A 26,530-nucleotide genomic window follows, 5' to 3' on the forward strand; every position below is an offset into this window, starting at 1 on the left:
TACAGTTATTGTCTTGCAGTTGCTGTCTTTACGATAGAAATAATAATTATTTTTAACATCCCAATTGAACTTTTAATGAGGCTCATATGGGAGGACACAACTTGAAATAAAAAAAGGAAAAGACAGTGAATTTGAGAACATCCTCCTGCTTTAGAAGTTAATTGACATCAACGTTGTTCCTAATAGTATAAGTTTCCGTGATTTAAACTTGCTAACTTGTACGACAGTCGAAATGAATTGGGACCTTGGGACAGTGTCGTCTGTTGAACCCATTGTGTACAACTGTACAGTAAACATAAGCTTTGCATATGATATTGTTTTGGTTTAGGATTTCAAGATCTTCAACGCGATTTTGTATTAATTATTGTATTTTTAATTTATTAATTAATTGTATCGACGAGATGTTTCAATTGTTTTTATTGTTTGCATAATGTGTTTGTGTATTTTAATAGAGTTAAATAAAATAAGCACAATTTTTCTCATGGATATTAAAATTGAATGGCAATTAACAATTAATAGATAATTTTATGAAAATCGATTGATTTTTTGTTATAATTTAAGAAGTTTAATCTATTGTAATATAGGTCGTGTAAAAGATCCCTTATCCTTAAAAATATTCAATTAATGCTAGTTTAATTGTTTAGAACTTCCTCGTTGTTTAGCGTCTAAATAATTACTCACAATTCTTCATTGTTTGCTAAATAAATAAGTTACAGAACACAAATCCTTTTAAACTTACAAGATTCTCAAAGTAATTTATTTTATATTTGATATTAAATATTAAATACGACCTTGTTGTATTAAAAATATTAAGTTAGTCCGGTAATTTGTTCATTAAGGTACATTAATTGTGCCTTGACAACTCATTAGAAATGTCTCGACTTAATGTAATTTGAAAATCTATTTAAAATTAATTTAATCTCGTATATATTATTAATTTCCCTCTTAGTTTGTTTAAGATTTAATATTAAATGTGATAATGAAGTAGTTATATTATTTTTTTAATAGTAATAAAAAACAGCAAAATGCGGAATAAAACATGGACCTGCATTATTAGTATGTATTAGAAGTAGATAGAGTAGAAGTAGAATCGAAATCACCACATAGTATAAAACAAAGTCGCTTTCTCTGTCCCTATGTCCCTTTGTGTGCTTAAATTTTTAAAACTACACAAAGGATTTTAATGCGGTTTTTTAATAGATAGAGTGATTCAAGAGGAAGGTATGAAATTTATTATGTTTCAGACAAAGCGGGCGAAGCCGCGGGCGGAAAGCTAGTATAAAAACTTACTCTGACCCGCTTATTGTTGAATTATTGCAACTCAGTAATTATAACGCTCAATGTACTCGTAATTCGATACTGAAGTGCCCAAAGCTGTTTGCATTGTGTTTCATTTGATGGTCAATGATTGATTACCGTGGTTAATTACTGCTGTTTACTATTGTTGAGTCTTCCTTGATGTGTCTGATGGATTAATACATTAAAATTTAAAATAGTAATGCAATTTAACAGTATAAGGTGTGGAATGGATATTTTGACAGGAATAAACAATGTGTTTATTATTACGTAAATTTAATTAGTGACTGTAATGTTTTTTTAATTAAATTAAAGCTGTTTATGTAGAAAACAATAAATACAAAAGATTTTATGAAGTAGATACATCTTATATATAAAATTCTCGTGTCACAATGTTAGTCTGCATACTCCTCCGAAACGGGTGGACCGATTCTCATGAAATTTTCTGTGCATATCGGGTAAGTCTGAGAATCGGCCAACATCTATTTTTCATATGTACCACGGGCGAAGCCGGGGCGGACCGCTAGTTGTTATATAACTTTTTTTTGATAAAGCAAAAATTATACGGTTTTTACATAAATAACACTTTTTTAAAGGACAGTCAACGTCAAAAGAATGCGTATTCTAGTGAAAAAAGGCACACGCCCATTATTTCCGCTAATTAGTTTTATTTGGTTGTGTTAAAAACGTCCAGTTTTTCATGAAGTTTGTTATATTATTAAATTTATGGTTTTAATATGATAAAATAAAGTCGATCAATATGGATCGATTTGGAATTGAGAAAATAGTTCAAAGTAGGTACAAGAACTCTAATAGAATTTTTTATTTTTCTGCAATTTTTCATGGTTGTATAATTTGATGAAAGGTAACAAAGAAATCATTTGAATTAAGGTACGATATTACAGCTAAGTAATAAATATATCACCGTAGCTTCAAACGAGAGAAGTCTTTGTCTCAAAGTAAAAATCAAATATCTTTATTGGATTTACGTTTAGAAACAGAAAAATACGCAAAAACCATTTGTTTTGTATACCGTTACTTTGTACTTTGTAATTTCAGAGAAAAATTATTTTAATAACGCGAAGTAATGTTTTATTAATTTATTCAAATAGTGTCCGTCCATTATGAGTTGAAGTTGGAAATTTTAATGATGGCGATATATTTTATCATTTACTTATTAAGTATTTTATTTTATAAAATTAAAGAGGTCAAATAAAAATTAAGTAAAATAGTCTTTGAAGCAATAATTCTGTTCTTGTTTTATTAGGTACTAGCGGTCCGCCCCGGCTTCGCCCGTGGTACATATTTACGTTTTCTCTACATAAAAACCATCCTCGTACTTCAAGGAATATAATAAAAAAAGAATTATCGAAATCGGTTCAGCCGTTCTCGAGTTATGCGCTTACCAACACATTTTGCGATTCATTTTTATATTATAGACTAGTGGTCCGCCCCGGCTTCGCCCGTGGTACATGTTTACGTTTTCTCTACGTAAAAACCATCCTCGTACTTCAAGGAATATAATAAAAAAAGAATTATCGAAATCGGTTCAGCCGTTCTCGAGTTATGCGCTTACCAACACATTTTGCGATTCATTTTTATATATAAGAAGATTATTATTTTTCACATTATCAATTATTATCATTATTCAATACTATCCTCTAATATTAACTTAAATTTCGACGGCCACAATCGAAAATTTGTATTTATTTAGAAAAAGATAAAATATCCTGTTAAAATTTATAGGGTGATAAAGTTTTAAAAACTAATTGGTATCATGGACGAATAGAATCAAAGTTTATTAGTCCATGTTGGTATACTTAATTATCTATTATTTATCGTTTATTTATTTACTGTAATGAAACCAAACAGTGTTTTTTCCCTAACAAAAAAAAGCTACAAAATCCTTACTTGTTCCAGAAACTTGGAAGCCGGAAGGTCTGGAGTCTCCAGCTGGTGTGCTGGGCAGTTCCCTGGACTACGCGGCTGCGTTGATGCTGGCAGCCATGGCGGCGGTACTGCTTGCTGCTGTGGGATATCAGTGTGCTGCTACATGGAGATGGATTATGGGCAGGTAATTGGAAACTGTATTGGTATAATTATTAAAGAATTATGTTTGGCTGTAACAATTGTTTTGGTGTAGGAGAATTAATAATTATTAAAGAATTATGTTTGGGAAGGACTTGAATTATTAGGGGAAGGCGGTCCTACAATTATTCCTAAATATTCAATTGCTAACACTAATATTGCAGCCTTAGAATATGTGTAATTATTCTTAGATTGCAGCTTAATAATTTACGCTTGAATACATTGATTAAGTTTAACTTTATGACCTGAAATGACCAAAAAATGATTATCAGTTCCTTACCCATACCTAGTTGAAATCTTCAAGCATTTTGCATCGGTAAAATGAGTAAAATACTAAGAAACATCTAGATCCTTATATCAACATAAGTATAGCGTAATCGATCGTCAATGCTTCCTTATTTTCTGACAAAATTCTGTGATAAATTATTTATTTAATTCACTCTTGGTCCGAACCCCCAAAGCTTACCGCCTCAATTTTGCCTTAACTAAAAGATACACATTTGGTCAATATAATCCAACGCCATATTGTCTGCTAGTAGGCTTGCCCTACAAGCGACGTCGAGCGAATAATAACATTGTTCCAGATAACTATCTTGAGGAAATTGCATTTCAGTAGACTGGCTTAGCGCAGGTGAGCGGAACGGATTTAAAACTTCTGCTTATTTATAGGCTCCTGGTACTTACTTGAGACTTCAAAGCTTCAAACAATGTTTTAAAATGAACATTTTAAACTATATAGACTACCTATGGATTAAGTAGAAGAAGAATAATCCTTGCAATGTTTATAGTCTTCCATATATCTGAAATGAAAATAAGAAAATTTATTAATTTGCAGGGTCGAAATCCCAACGAAATCCGATACGTTGTTCGAAATTTTACCTATTTAAGGCCCCATTGTTCAAAATGTATGTTTCTAAATCATGGTTTTTGGATAGAAATCATCATATTTAAAATCCTAAAAAAATATATAGCACAGATAAACGTTTGATCTAGTGACTTTTTTGGATAAAAACACAATATTAAACATTTAACTCGATCAAAAAAAAATCAGAAGTAACATCGATTTTGAAAGCATAATCAGTTTTATGAGAATTAGGGGAACGCTATGTTTATGAAAATTTTACATTTAATTTACTAATCAGGTTTTACAGGGAAATTTTTGGATAGATTTATAATTTAGCCCTTATTTTTTTCTATATAAAATATAATACGTAAAATGCGACTCGCGCGCACCACGTCAGTGCCGCCAGAGTCCAGCCGGACGTCATCGAAGGAGGACCTGTGCTAGTTTTGCTCCCGACCACGTTGTAGTCGCCGCTCGCGTATTAGAACCGAGCGGCGAGTAAAACGGCGAGCACGTCACGGTATAAATAAATCAGTAGTTTGATTTTGTTTGTTATCCTAGGATTATTGTTGTAAATATAAATTAACTTCTTATTCTATACTATTAAACGAGCAATATTTGCATATTAATATATTTGTTTGTAAATACAGTGTGGAAATTTTCGATAGGCCCTGGGTGAAAGTACTAGAAATACTAGAGATAGCAAATTTCCTTTATTTTAAAAAGAAATAGAACTGCATTCAAAGATTTTCAAAAATTCATTTTCTTCGACCGGGAATCGAAAGAACTATAAAATCCGTTGCGTAGTTTCAAAAATTTAAGCGTACAAAGGGACATAGAGACATAGGGACAGTGAAAGCGACTTTGTTTTATATACTATGTAGTGATTTAAAAAAATTACCTTGTAAAATGTTTTAAAAATTACCTTGCCTGAGATCCTCTTTTATATGGGTTGTTGAATAGGAATAGCGGCAAAGTTTTGAAGTACTAGTAGAAAGACTATTATGATGTTGGTTGATCTGTATTCAATGAGTATGACAAATATTATTTTTATAAAACAACAATCCAAGATGGCGCCGACGAAAATTTGACTTTTTTCGTGATGAATGTCATTTTCATGGTTTTTGGGGTAGCTATTAACGAATATGAGGCCAAAACTAAAATCCAAGATGGCACCGACGAAAATTTTACATCTTTTCGTCATGGGTGTCATTTTCATGGTTTTTGGGGTAGCTATTAACGAATATGAGGCCAAAACTAAAATCCAAGATGGCACCGACGAAAATTTTACATCTTTTCGTCATGGGTGTCATTTTCATGGTTTTTGGGGTAGCTATTAACGAATATGAGGTCAAAACAATAATCCAAGATGGCGCCGACGAAAATTTTACATCTTTTCGTCATGGGTGTCATTTTCATGGTTTTTGGGGTAGCTATTAACGAATATGAGGTCAAAACAATAATCCATGATGGCGCCGACGAAAATTTTACATCTTTTCGTCATGGGTGTCATTTTCATGGTTTTTGGGGTAGCTATTAACGAATATGAGGTCAAAAAAATAATCCAAGATGGCGCCGACGAAAATTTTACATCTTTTCGTCATGGGTGTCATTTTCATGGTTTTTGGGGTAGCTATTAACCAATATGAGCTCAAAACTAAAATCCAAGATGGCGCTGACGAAAATTTTACATCTTTTCGTCATGGGTATCATTTTCATGGTTATTGGGGTAGCTATTAACCAATATGAGGTCAAAACTAAAATTCAAGATGGTGCGGACGAAAACTTTACATCTTTTCGTCACGGGTGTCATTTTCAATCATTAATTGATTATTATTCAAATTGTTGTAAAATACACTTTTTTAAGTTGGTTGAATACACTAACATACTTATTACATACTTATATTCAATTACATATTATTTTGCCTTTTTTATTTGTTTTACTTTTAATTATTATTACCAATATTTTCAGAAGAAAATAAATTAATGTATCCAGAACGAGAGTTTCATTTTAAACTTTAAATGTATGTATAAAATAGACCAATAAACTAGAAGCGTTCTTTATGTTGAGATGATGTTGATTCTACAATAAAAATGTTAGATTCCATGATATTTTTATTTCTAAGAGCAAATATTTTTACGAAAAATTAACAATAAATTATATTTTATATTGTTTCTATCGATTTTAATAATAAAGTAAAATTTTAAAAAGGAATGTTACCTTTCAGAAAAATTTGCTACCCCTAGTATTTCAAGTACTTACTTTCCATTCAGGGCACATCGAAAACTTCCACACTGTATATATACAAACAAATATATAAATATTCAAATATTGCTCGTTTAATGGTATAGGATAAGTAGTAAATTTATTTATCAAATACATTCCTACGATAGCAAATAAAATCGAACTACTGATTTATTTATACTGTGGCGTATTCGCCCGCCTTCATAGGTCACCGGAGTTCATGCCGCGCCGGCTCCTGCGCAACGCGGGCGCGAGCCGTCTCAGTGCCTAAAATGCCTAAACTTTCAGTATAAGGGGCTCTTAAATGAATACTTGGATTTTTTATAACTTTTTTTTAATTATTAAGTAAATAGTTTACGTTAATTATAATTAACTATCTTGTTTCGTCTTAATTTGCTTAACACAATGGCTTAACATATAAATATAAATGTAAATTTACTTACTCTGATAAATTTTATTTAACCCAACATATTTACATTATGGCACAAAATACATAATATTAGCTAACCGCCTGAAACCAAATAATAAAAACATAGGCGAACATAATATTATTTAAACACGCAAAAGATCAATAATTCACACCACGAATTATATTTATTATAGTACGACGGATATTTTACAACACGTTTTTAAACTAACCTTATAAAAAATACATTCGATTTTTTCTGTTTGAATTTTTAAAAATGTATGTTTTATTGCAAGTACTAAAATCACCAGACGTATTTGAAACTGGCAATATTTATTCATATCACCCATTTTTCATGGATATTTCATTATATGCATTATGCAATTGCTGTTACAATTTTTTTACTAAAGTAGTGTCATTAAAGAAAAAAAACTAATTAATAATTGTTTTAAAATTAACGCAATATAATTTTTTGGCTGTATGCACAAAAACCTTTGCCTATTTGCACATTTGGCGGGAAATATCCGACGGAATTATGTATAATCTGTATTGCAAAAAAAAAGTTAAAATTCTTTTTTATAATTCGAAATTCATGTTTATAGTGGGTGTTTATATTAATTTAGTGAATAATTTTAAATATATTATATTGCTTTGAGTTATATTCATATTCCCATTAATTCTAATACAAAACATTTTTGGCTGCCGTCACTTTGCAATACCTATCTACGTAACGTCGTTACAGGTAATTATTTGTAGATTTATACATACAACACAAACAATACTTTTCTATTAATTTGAAAAATAAATTAGGCAAATACTTTATATTGTCTTCCTAGGGCCCGCCGTGACTCCCAAGACAGTAATTGCGACTCGATTTCCCGCCAAGCCGCCATCAGGATCAGCCACTCCCTGCCTGACTTACAGACGGAGCCATTGAAAGAAGAATACGTACAGGAACACAAGGATGCTGCTAAGAAGGTAAGCGTATAAATTGCTGATAATTTGATTTATTTAATGCAAATCCATTACGTGTTTCTATCTGTGTTGTTCTATTCAATAAGACGAAGTATAACTGGCTAGAAAAAGGAACGGAGAAAGTAATCGTACTACTTTCTACTAGTTTTACTGATATAACAATATTGTGTACCATTCCTGCTACTCGGTTTTGAAACGGTTATAGCTCGCCGTGCTACAAAATAATATTATATACCTTCGGATTAAAAACTAAATGAACTTATAAATTATGAAGCCAAATAATGAACCAAATAACGAACGTTAATTAATTATTTTTTATCAATACAGACAACTGCAGATAAATGTGATTTTAATCCCTAGAATTAAGTTTAAAGCTCAATGAAATGTATTAATTATTATCAAATGAGTTTTCGAGAACTTTCTAAATACTGGTTAATTAATTCTGAAATATTAAAATGATAGACGTAAAATAATTTCAAAATGTAAGAAATACTTTGGTGCATTTTTTATTATTTGTAAGTATATATAAAATTGAATTTACTTGTTCAGAGAAGTTAAAAAACATTCGTATATTTTATAAAATATATCAAACAATGACATTATTATATCAATACTAATATTATAAAGAGGAAAAGTTTGTATGTATGTATGTATGTATGGTTTTCACGCATAAACTACTGGACCGATTTTGATGAAATTTGGTACAGATAATCTTTAGACCCTTAGAAAGAACATAGGCTACCTTTTATTGCGAAATATGTACCACGGGCGAAGCCGGGGCGGACCGCTAGTTATGTTTAACTTGATCACTGTGAAAAATGAAGAGTGAACAGTATAATATTATTCTTATAATAAAAAAAGATTACTTACGTCATTTATCTTTCAAAAAATACTTTATCCCGCTATTCAACAAAGAAAACATAATATTAAGTGAAAGATGATAGAATAAAGGTAAGGTTACCCGAACAGCTTAGGAATACAATTTTTCATTTAAATTGCTATATTGGAATAGACATTTCAACGTGGCTGCATAACTCATTTCCGTAATTTCAGAAGAAATGTATTCTTTGTTCACTAATGGAGTAGGTATTTAGATGAAACTTTGGAATACAATTCTTTGTTTAAGTACCTACGTATTGAATATGAATATAAGTTTTCTACAGTTTTTTATATGAACATTGAACAGTAGAGAAATTGCAGACATTTCTATTCTGAATTGTTGGAGTTTCTTTAGTGTTTTATAGGAAGGAAGGGTAGACAAGGGTGTTGGATTGTTGGGTTTCAACTTCTTAATAAGTGAATTTGATAGTTAATACAATGCAAGAATTTTAGTGTCTTGATATCTAAACTAAAACAATGTTTAGAATATTTAAAAAGTTAATTGTGAGCGAGTTATTGTGCAGATGCATTATGCAATATGCATCTACTTCATATTTCGATTTATTTCAGAACAAGTATCTAATCAGCCTTCTGTGTCCTGCCAGACCGAGACATGTTTTTTCTTAGTCTTTAGGGTATTTACTGACTATGAATACAAAAAGAAAATCAGAAGGGAATTAATATTCCGGCCACTCAGTAAGTTTAATTGTTCAATATTTGACGTGGAATTAGAACTTTTGTCAAAGTATTTTCGTTGTTTGTAAGTTTTCAGGGCAATGTCTTTATGGGGATTTTGACCCGAACATATCTTCGTGAATCCCGCCGAGACACGTTCCCTTTGTATATAATATAAAATATAATATTAGTCAAGTTATTGTTCGTATTAGTGCATTGTTGGGTTTTGTTATGGAGCCTTTGGTTAGCCGAATGGATACTTATTACAGTCGTAAAATTATCTGTTGGATTTTAAAGTAAATCTGAATTTACGGGTTTGTATCGGGGTAATAAACTTAAATGAGCTTAGATTATTCATTAGTTATATTCAAGAACATAAAAGCTGTTTATCTTTACATTGAAATAATATTAAAATTATGCATTGTATAGTTTTGCTCCAGATGGTTTTAAAAAAAGGAAACACGAGGAATAACGCTTGTTTTTTCTAACAGACAAGGGATGTGGGTTAGATTTAAATTTATTTTGGTTTAAAAACCAAACGCCTATTTTTTCATGTTAGACACTAGCTGCCATTTTTGTCTATCTACAAAGTAATATATTTTCCCATTTTTCATGTTGGCCCCGCTTCTATCGGTCGTAGCGTGATGATACATAGCTTTCCTCGCTAAGTAATCTATCTAGCATAAATATATTTTATTAATTCCGAAATTTATTCATTTAGGCTAGAGATAGGTAGTATTAAAACCTCGCTATCCGTCTGTCACCAGGTTATATCAAAAATTCAGATTATGTATTTCTGTTACCGCTATACCTACCTACAACAGATAATATAAATTGAAATTGGTGGTCAACCAATATTAAATGTGATTAAATAAAAAATTGAAGAGGTAAATCTATACATATAATAAAATCGTAGGAAAGTCAAAACTGTACATTGAATATTTTTTTAAAAGAATACATAATCCATGATCTATAATCGATATAGAAGCCAAAAATATAGTTTTTAGAATTTTTGTCTGTTTGTCTGTTTGTCTGTTTGTCTGTTTGTCTGTTTGTCTGTATGTTTGTCCGAGCTAATCTCGAAAAGTACTGCATAGATTGACTTCAAATTTTGCATGAATATTACTAACAGGTCGTGTGAGGTTTTTTTAAACATATTATCATGCTATCACCTCCGGGGGAGGAGCTGTGAACCTTTACTTTTCTTACGTATTCCGTGTACTACGACAGCGTACAATCTAAAGACTCATGTTTAAATGTTGTTTTTGAGTAAGCCATGCTATTATCTAGCTTTACACTATAAAAACTACGTCATTTACGTAATTTGGGCAGAGAAACTGTTTAATGAATCTTAGTACTATAAAGACAAATTGATTCAGCGCCATCTATGAGATTTCGTAAAAATCAAATCAATTTACATGTTAACACTACTGAACACAATGTTAAAAATTAATAATTTAAATATAATTATGTTAGTTATTTATTTAACTCTTTAACCCATAATAAATCTTCCCTTCCCTATAAGGTGCGCTTATATAATTCGTGTGAATATACTACATTTTTAAAAGTGAGGGTAGATGTATATTATTTTAAGTCAAACTAGACACCATTACAGTTAATCTAATATTGATTGTGTTCATTGGTTACATTTTTAAAAATCTTCGTGTTTTAATAATTCGATCACGAGGCGGGACTCTAATACAAAAAGGTTAGTTCGTTGATAATTATTATTCCTTCATCATTTACATGTTGTTAGTAAAAATATACTTTGACTGTTAATACTTTTGTTCAGTATTTATCTGTATGATTATTGCTTGGTAATTAATATATTTTCATGTCGTATACCTAATTATAAACATAAGTGTGATGTGAAACTAGCTGGATTTATTTTTACACACTCACAGTCTTATATTTTGTGTTAATGTTAAAATAGTATTAATAGAGTAAATCATAATATTTTTTCAAAGTTAAAAATATTTCCTTTTTTCTGATGGTGTTGCCATCGAATTAAACCGCGCTGTCGTTTCGTTCACAAAAAGTCATGTTATTAGGACCGAATATGTAGCCGCCTCAACTTACGGAAACGAGAGTAACCTGCGTTGTCTGTTAGTTATTGTATAGTCGAATTTAACGTTACATGGAAATTGGAATCTAAATATATGTATACCTACTTATATTAAATCTGTAGAGGTCAATTCTGCACATGAAATATATTTCCTAAATAACTATCACGAGGTGATTAGAGATCGACATCGACGTCATAAATGTTTGTCCGTCTGTCTGTCTGTATAACCGTTATAGAAACAAAAACTACTCGACGGATTTAAACGAAACTTGGTACAATTATTTTTCATATTCGTGAGCAGAGCAGCAACTCCATTTTTAAGCTTTCGTCGCGTGTGCGTTCTTAATGCGTGTATCTTAATGGTTAAAGCTACACAGAAATCAAGTATGAAAGAAATGTTCTCCATATTATATAAAAAATATCTCCCGACATCATAAATGTCTATCTTTTATGGTTGAGCTTAGGAGTTCAAAGCTTTCTGATTATATTTGTCTACTAGCTGTCCCCGCGACTTCGTTCGCGTCGAATAGTGACTATGGGACCTATGACCATGGGCTCAGGGTGGGGCAACAATAAAAAATCATTTTTATTTTCATGCTCCCACTCCCGCGCCCACTCGCACTCCCACGCCATATGCCACGTTCAGTCCCAATCCCACGCCCACGCCCACTCCCCTTCACAATTAGTACCTACCAGATCAAAGCCAGGGTAAGCGCCCCACCCAGCCCCACCGTGGCTACGCCCATGCTGAATTACTACTTAACATACAATTATTGAGTAAATACGTACAACCATACTGTACTGTTGTACTACCATAAATAATTAAAAGAATTGTTATTAAAATTTCTTACTAAACTGAGCTAAAAAACTTACGTACCAAATTATTAAAGAAAATCAAGAAATGAAATGCCTAACCTATACCAAATAGTTACTACATATTGTAATTAAAAACCGGCCAAGTGCGAGTCGGACTCGCGCACCGAGGGTTCCGTACAAATAAGTTTAAAATTATTAAAAAAAAAATATTATGTGATGTAACTAAAAATTTATGGTTTTCGTAATTTTTCCTTTATCTATGCTATAAGACGTTGCTTCGTACCAAATTTCAAGATTCTAAGTTCACGGGAAGCACCCTGTAGGTTTTGATTCCCTGGCAAGTGTCGAAAATTTGCGGCATAAACGGCTGTATCTTTTGATTGCGTTGGCTTAGAAGTTTGATTTTTTCACAGTTTCAAGGGACAGTAGACCTGAGTAATTGATATAAATTTCAGCTTCATACTTCCACGCGTTCCTGAAAAAAGGGTCTTGACAGACGGACGGACGGACGGACGGACAGACGGACAACAAAGTGATCCTATAAGGGTTCCGTTTTTTCTTTTTGAGGTACGGAACCCTAAAAATTATGATTAGTATATAATATCGAAAATCAAAAAAGAAATGCCTAACTAATTCTACGTAAAATTTCTTTTAAATTATGTCATATTATTTTTTAGGAACCAGGGGGGGGAGAGGAGCAAATTCTATTTCCTTCCTTTCTTAAACGGATGTTTTTAATAATCTATGGTGTAGCCAGCAGCCACTGATCAGCTTAATCGATACTCAGTTTTTATCAAATCCAGAAACAAATCCAAATTAGATCTTTCCTGTCTCACGCACGTAACTAAAGGCTGAATAGAGAGAGAGCACGTAACTTAACCGTTTAGACGAAGAAAAGTGTATAGAAAAAGGAATAAATAATTTCATAAACTTCCCGACGATCTTTAAAAATAAATTATAACTTTCATTTTTTTCATTCCCACTTTTACCCCTATGTAGGTATAATAAGTGGATGAACCAATTTTGATACACTTTATCTAAGAACCAGCGTCGGAAAATATTCTGCCTAACAAAAAAAACCGCATCTAATTCGGTTTACCTGTTAGCCAGCTACGGTGCCATAGACAGACACACACACACACACACAGAAATACATAGCGGTCAAACACATAGGTAACACCAGTCTTTTTGCGTCGGGGGTTAAAAATATAATACGACATAATTTAAAGGACATTTTATGTGGAAAATTTACCTATACACCAGGGTAGATAATTTTTGAAACAAAAAAAAATCGCAGTAGGATGAAACCCATTAGAAAAGGATATGATAAAAATGTAAGGAAAAATAAATTACGGTCAATCGGAGTTCGGGAAGTGGGAGGGGGGAGCTTTTAAGAGAAAAAAATGGTTTCTCTCGATTTCTCGATAATAATAACACCTGCTAATTTTTTTCTACATATTTTAATTGTACAGACATCACTTTTCCACAATTTTATTATATGTATTGATGATGATGATTGAGATTATAACACTCTTAGTCCGTTTTAACTTAATTTTTATTCACCCGCATCAGTGCCACCTAAAAAATCTTTATATATCGAAATTCGAGCAAAGTTAAGAAAATGAGAAATAAGAGTTCTCAAGGATCGTTAGAGATAAGAGGCTTACTATTGACCGAAAACAACATGTGTTATGCCGAACCTGAAACCGCTTCACAACGAGAATTGCGGCTCACAGCTGACCGCGAACGGCATGTACTATCCTGTGAGACCGAAACCTTCACTGAGAGGGTATATATAACGTCTCACAGCTGATCGCAAATGGCATATTGTACTATCCCGTGAGACCGAAACCCTCACTGAGAGGGAATTACGTCTCACAGCTGATCACGATCGTCATATTTTATCTCGAGAATTCTGAAACTTTTACTCAATATGAAGACCGTTTGACAAATAATAGGGTGCACCATAATATTATTCGATCTCTCGAAGATGAACATGAGCATAAACTAGAGTAGGGACGCGAATATTAACCATTATTTGAGACAAGAACGATTAATAAGTTTGTTTAATGAAAGATTAAGAATTGAAACTATTGGTCTCTTTAAACGGACGAATAGCGAGAGGCCCGTCTTACTGCAGACAGATTTCGACATAGTCTTAATGACTTAGGGCCGATTTTTCAATGCTTGGATAAAACTTATTCATCGAATAATGTATAAAACTACCATTTTAAAAACGTATTCTAATTGCCCGTATTTGACAGTTTACGTGACATTTTAAAATTATAGTGTAATACTTTATTGGACGGATAAGTTTTATCCAAGCATTGAAAAATCGGCCCTTAAGGCCCGAGGTAAACATAGAAGATCAATCTACAAATTCGGTGGTGTGGTCCGACAAAATAATATAAAAGTGGGTTTGCTTATAACCTCACAATTGATTACAGATCATCTTCTGTATAGGCGATATTAACGTAGTATGTTCTTTTTGTAATGCTTTAAAGTGGAGTAAGGAGTCGGCTTTCGTTTGAAGATACGCCGTTTGAAGATACGCCGGAACCTTTGAAATCACTACTTTTAAGTTTTAGAGGAACATGTGCAATCTAAACAGTTCTTAGACAATATTAGCTCTTATAGTATTGCGTTTTAAATGATCCTTTGGTGCTCAACAATTATCAGATGCTCCTATCATTCTTACTTTTAAGATACAAGGTCAAGTTTATCATTTGATAGGATCCCTTTTGCCTGAAGGCCAACCTAAGTTTCTTTAAATATATTTTGTATTCGACTACGACGAATAATCGAATACAAGAAATCAATATTTCTCGAATTTAAAACTGAACTCATTTCACAATTTTAGAACATGTTAATTCATCAGGTTAATCCGTATATATTATGCGTTTTAAATCGACATTAGAAGCTTTTCCTCAAGATGGTGATATTAATATAAAATTGGTATAAATGCCGATAGACGGAAGTCTATCAGCACTCAGGAATTCCCTGAGCGTGTTTTAACGCCCAGGCCACAGTATTACAATTTTTCCTACAGTAGGGCGACGAATGTATTTTCGCATAGCAACGGAGGGGAACTCGTGGGGGGTAAAGTGACGCGGGCCACGTACCACAAACATGTTTAGTTTGTGGTACCGAGCGCGAAAGAAAGTCATCGTGTTTTTAGTAAAGTTACTATGTAAACTAACGTAATTTATTACTTAGGTACATATTCTATAATGGTGCGCTCAAACTGTTAATCTACATTTAATTTAGATTATTATTTTAATTACTAAGAAATGTAGAATTTAAATCACATTCATTCATGTTTTCCTCAGATACTCGATGTCTATGATTTTCGATGATTTTAAGATTTTCTTATCAGAGTATTCAATTTTAATGTAGTTAAATTTTATAAGAGACAATTAAGAACATTCAAAAATAAAGTGACACGTATTTTTTTTAAACGACGAATGACGAAAAACGACCGAATCGCGGACGAAGTCGCGGGCAACAGCTAGTACTATATATACCTTTTGTTCTATTTCGTCCCGAAAAGAATTAACATAAATTTTTCGTATCATATCATCAATCTATTGAAAAACTTGGTTATTCCATTTCAAGTTTTCAAGAACCATAGCTTTAAAATCTACATGTATAAGTAGCGTCAAAGCTACAAGAAACGTTCATAATAAATATCAAAGGTTGCGTTCAATTCTTTGTAATACGGAAAAGCAGATACTTCAATATTCGAAGCTATATTGCAAGAAATGCAACGACAAACGGATATTAAACATTAATGGTTTGTCTGCTATTCACTGAATTGGAAATCTATGAAACAATGTTCAACAATGAAGTAAAGATATTTATGCATTTTTTAGGTACTTATTGCTTGGAGTTGATATATTGTTACGAATAATTTTACTAGGAAAGTAAAATTGACGAAATCGCATTAGTGATTAAGGGGTTTTAGAAACATTGCAATATATTACAATATACGAAATAAATACAAATAATGAAATTAAAAGTAGCTAGTCTCTCTCTAGTCTAACTATCATTAGATACAAAAATCATATCATTCAATGTTTATAATATTAAAAAGTATATATTATTGTAAAACGATAATTTGTAAACACTGATACCTTCCTAAATAGAAAGTAATGAATTAGTAGGTACAGAATATCCCTGCTTTATTAATAATCTACAATCATTATTACTCATCCTTATCTTTATTTTATTTAGCGCCGATTTTTCAATCCTTGGTTAAAATTTGTCCGTCCAATAAACTATTACACAAACATTTTAAAATGTCACCTGTAAACTGTTTAATACGGACAATTAGAATATATTTTTAAAATGGTAGTTTTATACATTATTCGACGAATAAGTTTTAACCAAGGATTGAAAAATCTGCTCTTAATGTGTTCTGAGAATAAAGTTAAAACATACAATGTAAATAAATAACAATTGAATAAATTAAAATGTTAAACCACTACTTGTGACCTGCATAAAGCCGTTTCTGCGAAATAAGCGAACTTTATCGAGTTTTAATTAAATTGTCACTGATTTTGGGAACATGATGTGAAATATGTGAAGTATAAATAAGGTGTCGCTGAAAATCAGCTCTGCAGTGAAAGTCTATGCTTTCACTGTAAAATGCTGAGCGGCATTCCTTTTAGCTAGTAGGTTTTAGTAATTAGTTTGTAAGTATGTACATAGATTGTTAATTTTTAATGTACCTGGCCTGCTTGCTAATAAAGATTTTATTATTATTTATTTATTATAAATATTAAAGGTAACGAACTCTTTGTAATATAATTTACACTACACGTAAAAAACACGCTTAAGCTCATGAAATTAGTGTGTTGTCACCGATTTTTGATAAGTGAACAATTACAATTTGGATTAAATCTCCGTCCGTTTAGGGTCAAAATCAAGTCTTACATCAAGTCAAAACAAACATACAGGTGAAGATAATAAAGGGTAATATAAAACGTTTTTTATTTATGGACAAAATAGATTAGATACAGCCAAGACGATATTATTAAAAAACACATTACCTACCTGTAAGGATAGGATAAGATTTACAGCCTATTGCATCAGCAGATTGAAACGAGACCTAGGTAGGGAATTAGGCCTTGGATCGATGTACTAGATAATATAAACCTACAACGTATCTAATACAAGCCGTTGCTCGTGCCTCTGTTCGTATTAAATATGTCCTTTGAGTATTTATTTCGTGTTAGTAATAAGCGTATATGTTTTGTTATTCTGTTTTATTACTTGTAATATTTATTTGTTCTCTATGTCATAAAGCCAAGGTCTTTTTATTATCTTTGTTTTTTTCTGTCTCCATTTAAGAATTAAATAAAACACATGAAAATGTAAGTAGCTGCGTAGTTTTCTCTACCGAAAACTCGATATCAACTTTCTCTCTTCTGTATCTTACTATATCTATAGCTAAATAATTTTAAAAATATGTTAGTAATGTTATTTCAAATGTATTGTATAATATATGAAATATTATGGAGCTTTGATTAGTATTCACATCATGTGTAATTCCACGATCTGGCCAAATGTAATTTATATTATAAACACGTAACTGTAGCACGTAATTGATAGGAAATTGGCGGCAAAATTCTATTAGATAATTCACTATTCAGAGTGTTAGTATTCCGATCTCTGATTAAAATATTTATTACCGTCGTTGGCAAGATTCAATTTTGTTGACAGCTTCCGTGTAAATTTAATTAAAGTTTACTTTTTATAAAATGTAATCTATACTAATATTATAAAGCTGAAGAGTTTGTTTGTTTGAACGCGCTAATCTCAGATTCTTTCGGTGTAGCCCATTTATCGAGGAAGGCTATAGACGATATATCATCACGCTAAGACCAACAGGAGTGCAGTACTGCGGGTCAAACCGCAGGGCACAGCTAGTCTATACTAATATTATAAAGCTGAAGAGTTTGTTTGTTTGTTTGTTTGTTTGTTTGAACGCACTAATCTCGGGAACTACTGGTCCGATTTGAAAAATTCTTTCGGTGTTAGATAGCCCATTTATCGAGAAAGGTTATAGACTATATTTCATCACGCTACGGGCAACAGGAGTTGAGCCACGGGGGTGAAACCGCGCGGAGCAACTAGTCTGTGATAAAGTTCATTTCATTTAATCTGGCAATTTAAATGTATCGATTTGTGGGTATTCATATTTCCCAAGCTTTTATGTGTTCTCATATTTTATCTGTAATAATCTATATGAATAAAAATGAATCGCCGAAAGTTAATGTCAGGACAACGTTTGCATAAAATAAATTCACGAATTGAGTATATTTGTTTGGTTAAACGCGCAATTGGTTCATCATACCAACTGAAAACTTATCTTTTGGTGTTGAATTGTCAATATATCGAGTAATATATTATACACTTCAGATAAAACATGATGCTATGACCTAAGACTATGACTTATAGGAGCGGAGTGCAATAAAAAGTTTTCCTTTTGAGAACTGAAGAAATATTAATAACTTGTGGTCCAACCAGGCTTCGCCCTTGTGTACACTGTACATGCTTACGTTTTCTATTTTCAAGGAAAGGAATCAACCCAATCGGTTCAGTCGTTCTCGAGTTTTTCGTTTAGACACGTTTGACGATTAATTTCTTTTTATGAAGATTAGATAGTTAATACATATAAAATAAACTAATATTTGTTAACAGGTGCTCCGTCAAACGACGCTGCCAATCGTACCAGACCGTCATCAGACATTCCAACGTCAACTATCCCATCGGTTGGACCTGCCTTCCATACAGTTTAGCATCTGTAGCTTGGAACGAGCTGATTCTTCTATTGGACTTATAAAGGTAATGTACATTTTTTTTAATCTTTATTTATTTAGAGGGCGCACAAAAAATATGTAGTTATTTATTTTTAAACGTGTTGTTTTAAATGGAAATAAAAAAAGGTGTTTGATCTTGTCCTTTAATGGATAAAAACCTGGCATCTAATTTCTGAAATTATTCTGCTATAATCATTAAAAAAGTCAAATTTCAAGTTGTTGTACGATTGAGTCTCAAAATATTTGACAAAATATCCTTGTACTTGATTATAAAATGTTCTGATGGATTCTTATTCTAATAGAAATAACATAAAACTATATATTTAAATATAACAAAATAATATCATTTTATACATATAAATGCTTAAAGAATGGTATGTAATTACATAGATTGTGGTATATAATTGGCTATTGAGTTCGACGTTGAATTATGCGGTATTGTTGCTCTTACCAAGTTGTAGATATCAGCATAAATTTTCTATTATATAAAACGCGCAGACTAATAAATTGCTCTATAATTGAAAGAATCCGTTAAAACTGCGTCAATAAAGAACATTAGTTGTTTCCCGTGGTTTCATCCGCGGATTAAGCCGTTTGGTTTTTTAATAAATCTATATTTTATAATTTATAAGGTACATTTTTGGTACCCATAGCAAGTTCGTAGCGAGTTTCACCAAAAACCATATCGGCAGTTGGATTGATTAGTGTGATTGAAAAACAATATCTATCGTCAAAACTTTCGCATTTACTATTATTTGTGTAAATATTTACTTTAAAAGAAAACTTGAATAAGCGGTGTGTATAGTATTACAAGTGTGACAACAAAATAATTTCCAAACAATGTAGCGATCATTGCCTTGAAAGGCAAGGGCATGACCGGGAGTTTCGCCGTAAATCTATCGAGATAGCTCCTTAGAGGAATCTTGTGACGGTAATTAAAATATATTACGGCGAAATTAGGTCATTTTCGCCTTTGAAATATAGTGCAAATTGAATAATTTTGGTGAAAACGTAAAAATGTTACCCGCTAATTAATTTGAGAGCCAGGATGGTGGAAGTAAAAATAATATTAAGTTTATTAGATATATTAACAGCTATTTTCAGTTTATTATATTAAACGTGTGTATAAGAGTCAAATTTTTATAAGAGTCAAACAACCTGAAACTGAGTGTCTTACTTCGAAAATAATAGTTGAGAAATTTATTTCAAACGAAGTGCAAAGTTGGTCTCGTCGTGTTAAATTCTTTTAAGAGGTTCATGTAAATAATATTTCTTCTTTGGAAGAAAAATATCAAAGCACGAATTCATCAACTCTTATCAGGTTACTAAGAGACAACTCAAGTTTATTCTTTACTTAGTATAAATGCTAAAAAGTTTGTATAGACAACTTTGAGCAATTTAAAAGTTCTATTCAACAGTTTCATAGAATTCGAAAACCTCCATGAATTGAAGACCTTTCGTTTATTTTCCAGTAAAAGATTAGTTTGCTAGAGTGTATTAGTTCCAGTTTTCTTGTACTATTCAACATTATTAGTTTCTGTCACAAATGTTATTTTTCTTTACCATTAATATTTGTATATTGTAATAATTGTTTGTTTTGTGTTCATATTTAGTTCAGTGAATTATTTGATACTCAAAATATTGAAATAATTGAAAGGTTCTCAAAACATTAAATAGCAAACAAAAGGAACAAAGGATGAGGAAGATTCTTTGCCGTGATCTTTTGTTCAATAATTGTAATATCAAAATTTACAAAGTTCACAACTAAGTAGTATTATAAGTTAATAGCCCAACTTATGAACTACCTTTATTAATTTTACAAATGTCACATTATGAAAGTGGAAAACAAGTGAAAAACGTTCGTTTTTAGAATTTTATTAATTAAAAACAAACAAGTTAAATCACCCTTCAAAGATGTTTACATAATTTTTGTTATAAATTATATTTCTCGGTCGACAAATATCGTACCTACTACACAAACATAAAATACTCATAGAAAGTTTTCTTCTTTGGAAGAAAAATATCGTTGTAAATTACATCGCTCCAATTAATATAACTTGTCTGAACTTCAGTAATTTGATATTTCTGTTTATTGTGCTCATTTAAAGAGCGTTTAATTTGTGCTCTTCCTACAATTATTTTTCTTTTTTAATAAGATACAGATAGTAGGAATTTTATTAGTTTGGTTAAAAAGGCAAAATTATAATTTCCAAAATAATATAACATATTATCTTTTGAATTCAAACGATTATTTCCATGTCCTCTATTTCTAGGAAAAAGTAACATTTTAAACCAAATCTAATATTTAACTGCATTTCTATGATGACAATGACAGAGTCGAGGACACAGCTTAATAAAACGTGTGTCGCTCATTCAAACAAAACTACTTTGAATTCAATTCTTCGACAATTTCACAAATATATGTGTGCGCTACATACTCTCATAAACTTGTCAACATGAATAAAAGTTTCGGTAAAATTCGAGAGAAATTCTTCGCAAAAATGTCATCCTTTCAGAAAGGTTGTAAATTTAGCAGCAACAGGTTGCCAATTTATTTTAATTTCTAACATTTTGTAAAGCACCAATGGTGCGATCTTCGGGGTGCATTTTAAGTTTTAGGAGGGTACTTTCTACACCTGTTACTCTAGGGTGTATAAATATTAAAGACGTCCAGACATGATAAATCAAAATTAACCTTTTTTACTTTTGCATTTTGTTGTTTTTGACGAATTTTTTTCTATCGCTGTACCTATTATAAGACGTATTAATTCTTAAACTTAAATTCTTCTTAAATTCTTAAACGTTATGTATAAGTATAAATACTTGCAAACCGAACTGTGTAAACCTTTCAGGTATAATAACATATAACACAAGTCTTAAGATATCGTATTATTAAAATATGTTTTCTTACAAATATTCATATTCAACCTTTTCTACCCATATAAGTTTGCATTATTAAATTTCTATTGTTAGAATTTAGAAATAACCAAGCAGAAAGTAATATTTTACTTGTATACGTAGTATATTATTATTAGTCTGTGATTTTACTGTAGACCAGAGTCCAGACGAAATACTTCACATTGAAAATATTACTCTTATAGAATGTTGAAGCTGCAAATCGACATATTTTCTAGGTAGTTGTCAGACCCCTAATCTATACTTACTTAATATTATAAAGTTGAAGAGTTTGTTTGTTTGAACGCGCTAATCTCAGAAACTACTGGTCCGATTTGAAAAATTCTTTCGGTGTTAGATAACCCATTTATCGAGGACGATTATAGGCTATATATCATCACACTAAGACCAACAGGAGCGGAGCAATGCGGGTAAAACCGCGGGGTACTAGTAAACTATAAAATATACAGTCGCACAGAAAAAAATAACTATTAAAACTGAAGGTGAAACGCTGTGAGCGATCGGCTCGTCGGTTGGTTGCGTGCAGAGTACAAAGTCGTAGCTAGTGATTTGAAATATCCACTCCATTTAGCACTTTAAGTAATTTTTCAGTAACAGTTCACTGGCTTCCGTGATGCTGTTTACAACTTTGTAGCATCGATTATGGAGATTGCTGCATTAAGCTAACACCCTGTGCTAACACTAAATTATGTGTCGGTTCTTTAAGATATGTGTGAGAATATTTTCTTTTGTTATAAGGTTTCAGTTTACACGAGTAGATTTGAAGGAATTTGTGTTGTACAATAGACAGAACTCTACTTGTTCGTATCCTGGAATATAGTAGCAAAGCGTAGTTGTATTATTTAAATGTTAATTTCAATTTGAATTTCTTGTAACTGGCAATGTGTTTCTAGTCATTCTCCGAATGCCAATAGGATGAACGTTTTGAAGGAATGTGTTTAAATATTGTTTTAATCTAATGTAAAGAATATCAGATAAATTAAATTCCCTCGTAGAAACATAAATTTCGTATCAAATGAATTTATTAAGATTTATAATAATGTTTCAAAAGCTCTAGTTTCTATGAAACCCAACCTTAAATGCGTGTTACTTTGGCATTGAAATATAAAAGAGAAATTAATCTCGCTAATGGCAAGGTTTGGTTAATAAGTAATGGAGATAGGACATTGAGATAATAATTTGGCAGTGTTACACTAGCCAGCCGAGATATTTATGAACGTCTAGAAATATTAACTTGTATTGCTATTAGTGTACATTAGCTAAACTAATGCAATAATAATCAAAAAATCTAAGGAGTATACACTTTGTGTGGATGTGTTTTATTAAGCTATTGCATAACTTCTATCGCGAGCCTTGAGCGCGGGGACCGAATCCAGAAATTCCGTAACGAAAAAACCTCACGCTCCCCACTCCGACGGGCACGGAGGTGTGGCTTGAAGGCATAGCATGCAATAGCTTTACCGCGGCAGTCCTCGAGTGTCACACGTTTTTTTTTTATTTATATTTTTAAAATCAGTAAAATTATGGTAGTGAAGCGATAAAATAATATTAATTAGTGATAATAATATTAATTAATGATATTAATTAGTGTAAAAAGTAAAAACAAATGCAAAAATAAATACTGCTTGGATACCACAATAAATCAGACTGTAGAATTATTTAGAAATGAGTTTGCTACATTTCTTCTATCCCTCTACAAAATTGGGAAATACATTACCATGATATAGGTATGTTTATTAGTCAAATTTTTCCAATCTCATGTTCATTGTTATGATTACGGAAATGTATAATAAATAAATAAATAAAAACACTTTATTGTACACACAGGTTGACAGAAGGACAATAAAAATCAGCACAAGAGGTTAAGGTACAGTAGGCGGTCTTATCGCTCATGAGCGATTTCTACCAGACAACCAAAAAGCAAAGGAGAGCTGGGAAGTAGGAGAGTAGGCGCGGTACAATAGTGAAAGTTACAGTAAGACGTAACATGTACAAATATTCCACAAAGATAAAATAAAATTGTAAAAATACTTAAAAAACGGAAAAATATTAGGATACTAAACTAAACATAAATATAATACACATATATGGTAAATAGATAAGTATATATATATATAATTAATATACAATATATACACATATATACATATAAATATGTATTATATTATTTTAATAATAATCACCCATCAATTAAATGTATAAATATTTAAATGTGTTTATTAAAATTCAATATTATCATAGAAACGAAACCAGATGTTGAAGATAGTATAGGGTTTTTATTTAGTCTGAATTATGACAGTTTAGTTGGAGCAATTCCTTGCAGAAACTTTGAAGTTTACGAGTTACATCTTGTTATCGAGTCACCTAAATTGAAACATATCGTTTTAGCTCCAGTTGATAGTTATTCAGAATATTACTTTCAATATTTGAAATGATATTTGCTTCTTTATAGAATCTAAATCCGTGATAACGAGCAATTAAGTTTCTGTATGTGGAGAGCTATTATTTATTAAATGTTCAATGTATGGTGAAATTGTTAGCGTATTTATATTTTCCAAGGTTTACTACGATTATTATCATCGTCTATTTATTTACAACATCCATATCGATAAATCACTTACTCACGAAAGCTAGGTTGTTTTTACTTGGTAAATGGTAGTATAATCGACATTAGAACTATGAACGATCACGATTACTTGCTATTAAGGAATAAAAGCTATTTAATGTTAGTTGGGAGCGTTTAGGGTTCTTATATGTATTAACCGACTTCATATTGTTTTGATAATGGACTGGATTATGACGCTTAATGGAATAATTTAATATGATGTGATATTATAGTTTCGTTATGTGATTTAATTAAATTGACATTTTGATTGAATAAAATAGGCTTTATATACCTTTTTTATTATCTAGCATTTAGTATAGTTATGATTTGTATACGATTGATATAATATTTTTATTTTTGGTTCATGGATAATGTTGAGAGAGTTGGAGATAATGTTGTTCTGTAAACGACAATAAAACATAGGTAAAATGGTACAATAGTACAATAGTATACGTAAAGCAAGGAACATTCAAATCAATAACATTATTTCATAAAGATAAGGCTATCATCTCCCATAACTCAAACCCTATAATACATATGCTTTGTTTTCTAACAATTATTACAATGGGTATCTACCCATGTACAAGAACGATGTACAGTACTTGTAATAGGAAGTTGATCAAAGATAAATTGGCGTATAAAAAACAATACCTGTGGCTATTGTCTTTCATTACATATTAACCTACTAGCAGACGCCGTAAAATTATTATTGAAACCATAAATAACGCTTTGTGCGTATTGTTTACGAAATGGCGGGAATTATCGTAAATTCCTTTTTATATTCACGAGCAAGGCTAATATTGTTCCTGTATGGTTTACGGTTTTTAATTTAATGTTTTTAAATGTCCATGTGGTATTAATAGAGTGTGGTGGCTATAGATATTAAATATGAAATATTTTTTGTTAAATGAATTAATGTTGAATAGAATAATAATTAAAAAAACTTATGTCTATTTTCAATAGACATGTATTATGAAAAGGAATAATTACAAAATGCATATAAATTTGTACTTGAACATTTTTTCGATTTGAAGAGAAATATTATTTTATTTTACAATACGTAGTTAACAAAACTTATAGAAAACAAAGTATAGTTCCAGATGGTACCATAGTATTCTGAAGATTCTTTTTATAAAGAATGCACTTCTTACATCAAAAATCACAATACTCGGGTCGAGATGCTTTTCTTTCGTGAAACAAGATTTTCTTTGAATTTTCTTCGTTGAGTCACGAAATGCAGTCTTTTGTTGTTAGCTAATTTATGTAAAGTTATATTTTATGTGGCATTTATAGTAAGGTCTGGCATAGAATTGAATGTATAATATTGAATATAAAATGTTGCAACGATTTACAACGTTTTCTTTTCTGTCTGTGTTATTTTAAAAATGTGATGTGTAAAGAATACGTATTTTAATTTAAATAAGGGCCGATTTTTCAATGCTTGGATAAAACTTATCCGTCCAATAAAGTATTACACGATAATATTAAAATGTCACGTAAACTGTCAAATACGGGCAATTAAAATACGTTAATTGCCCGTATTTGACAGACGAATAAGTTTTAACCAAGGATTGAAAAATCAGCCCTTAAAAGAATATACTGAGAAAGGACCACGATTCATATGAAATGTAAAAAATATGATAGTAAAAATACAAAAAGCATGGCACAATTTAAAAAAGAAAAAGACAGATGTGGATATTAAAATCTCTAAACTTTGATGATAAAGCCCTCATTTTAAAATTACATTCGAGGTAGATCATTTAAAGCTCATTGCATTTTTAATTCTCTGAAAAAAAATGAAGTTCCCATACATCTGTTTCTCTCTTCTCTGAAAAAACTATTATTACCTATTAATTTAAAATCTTCATAATTTTAAACGTGTATAGTTTATATATC

General features: G+C 31.2%; 1 protein-coding gene across 1 annotated transcript in view; it reads left to right on the plus strand.

Moving 5' to 3' along the window:
* Positions 1–3,244: 3,244 nt before the first annotated feature.
* Positions 3,245–26,530, plus strand: part of LOC149897111 (synaptotagmin-10-like) — a 50,695-nt gene continuing 27,409 nt past the window's right edge. The window contains exons 1-3 of the mRNA XM_090116610.1: positions 3,245–3,370; positions 7,716–7,857; positions 18,995–19,138. Coding sequence (XP_089972736.1) covers positions 3,291–3,370; positions 7,716–7,857; positions 18,995–19,138 — 366 coding nt within the window. The 5' untranslated portion in view covers positions 3,245–3,290. The remainder of the gene's footprint in view (positions 3,371–7,715; positions 7,858–18,994; positions 19,139–26,530) is intronic.

This window comes from Colias eurytheme, chromosome 26 (assembly GCF_061535395.1).
Source record: "Colias eurytheme isolate Ceu_HAF_F1 chromosome 26, ilColEury1 Martin Lab GWU primary, whole genome shotgun sequence".
NCBI classification, from domain to species: Eukaryota; Metazoa; Arthropoda; class Insecta; order Lepidoptera; family Pieridae; genus Colias; species Colias eurytheme.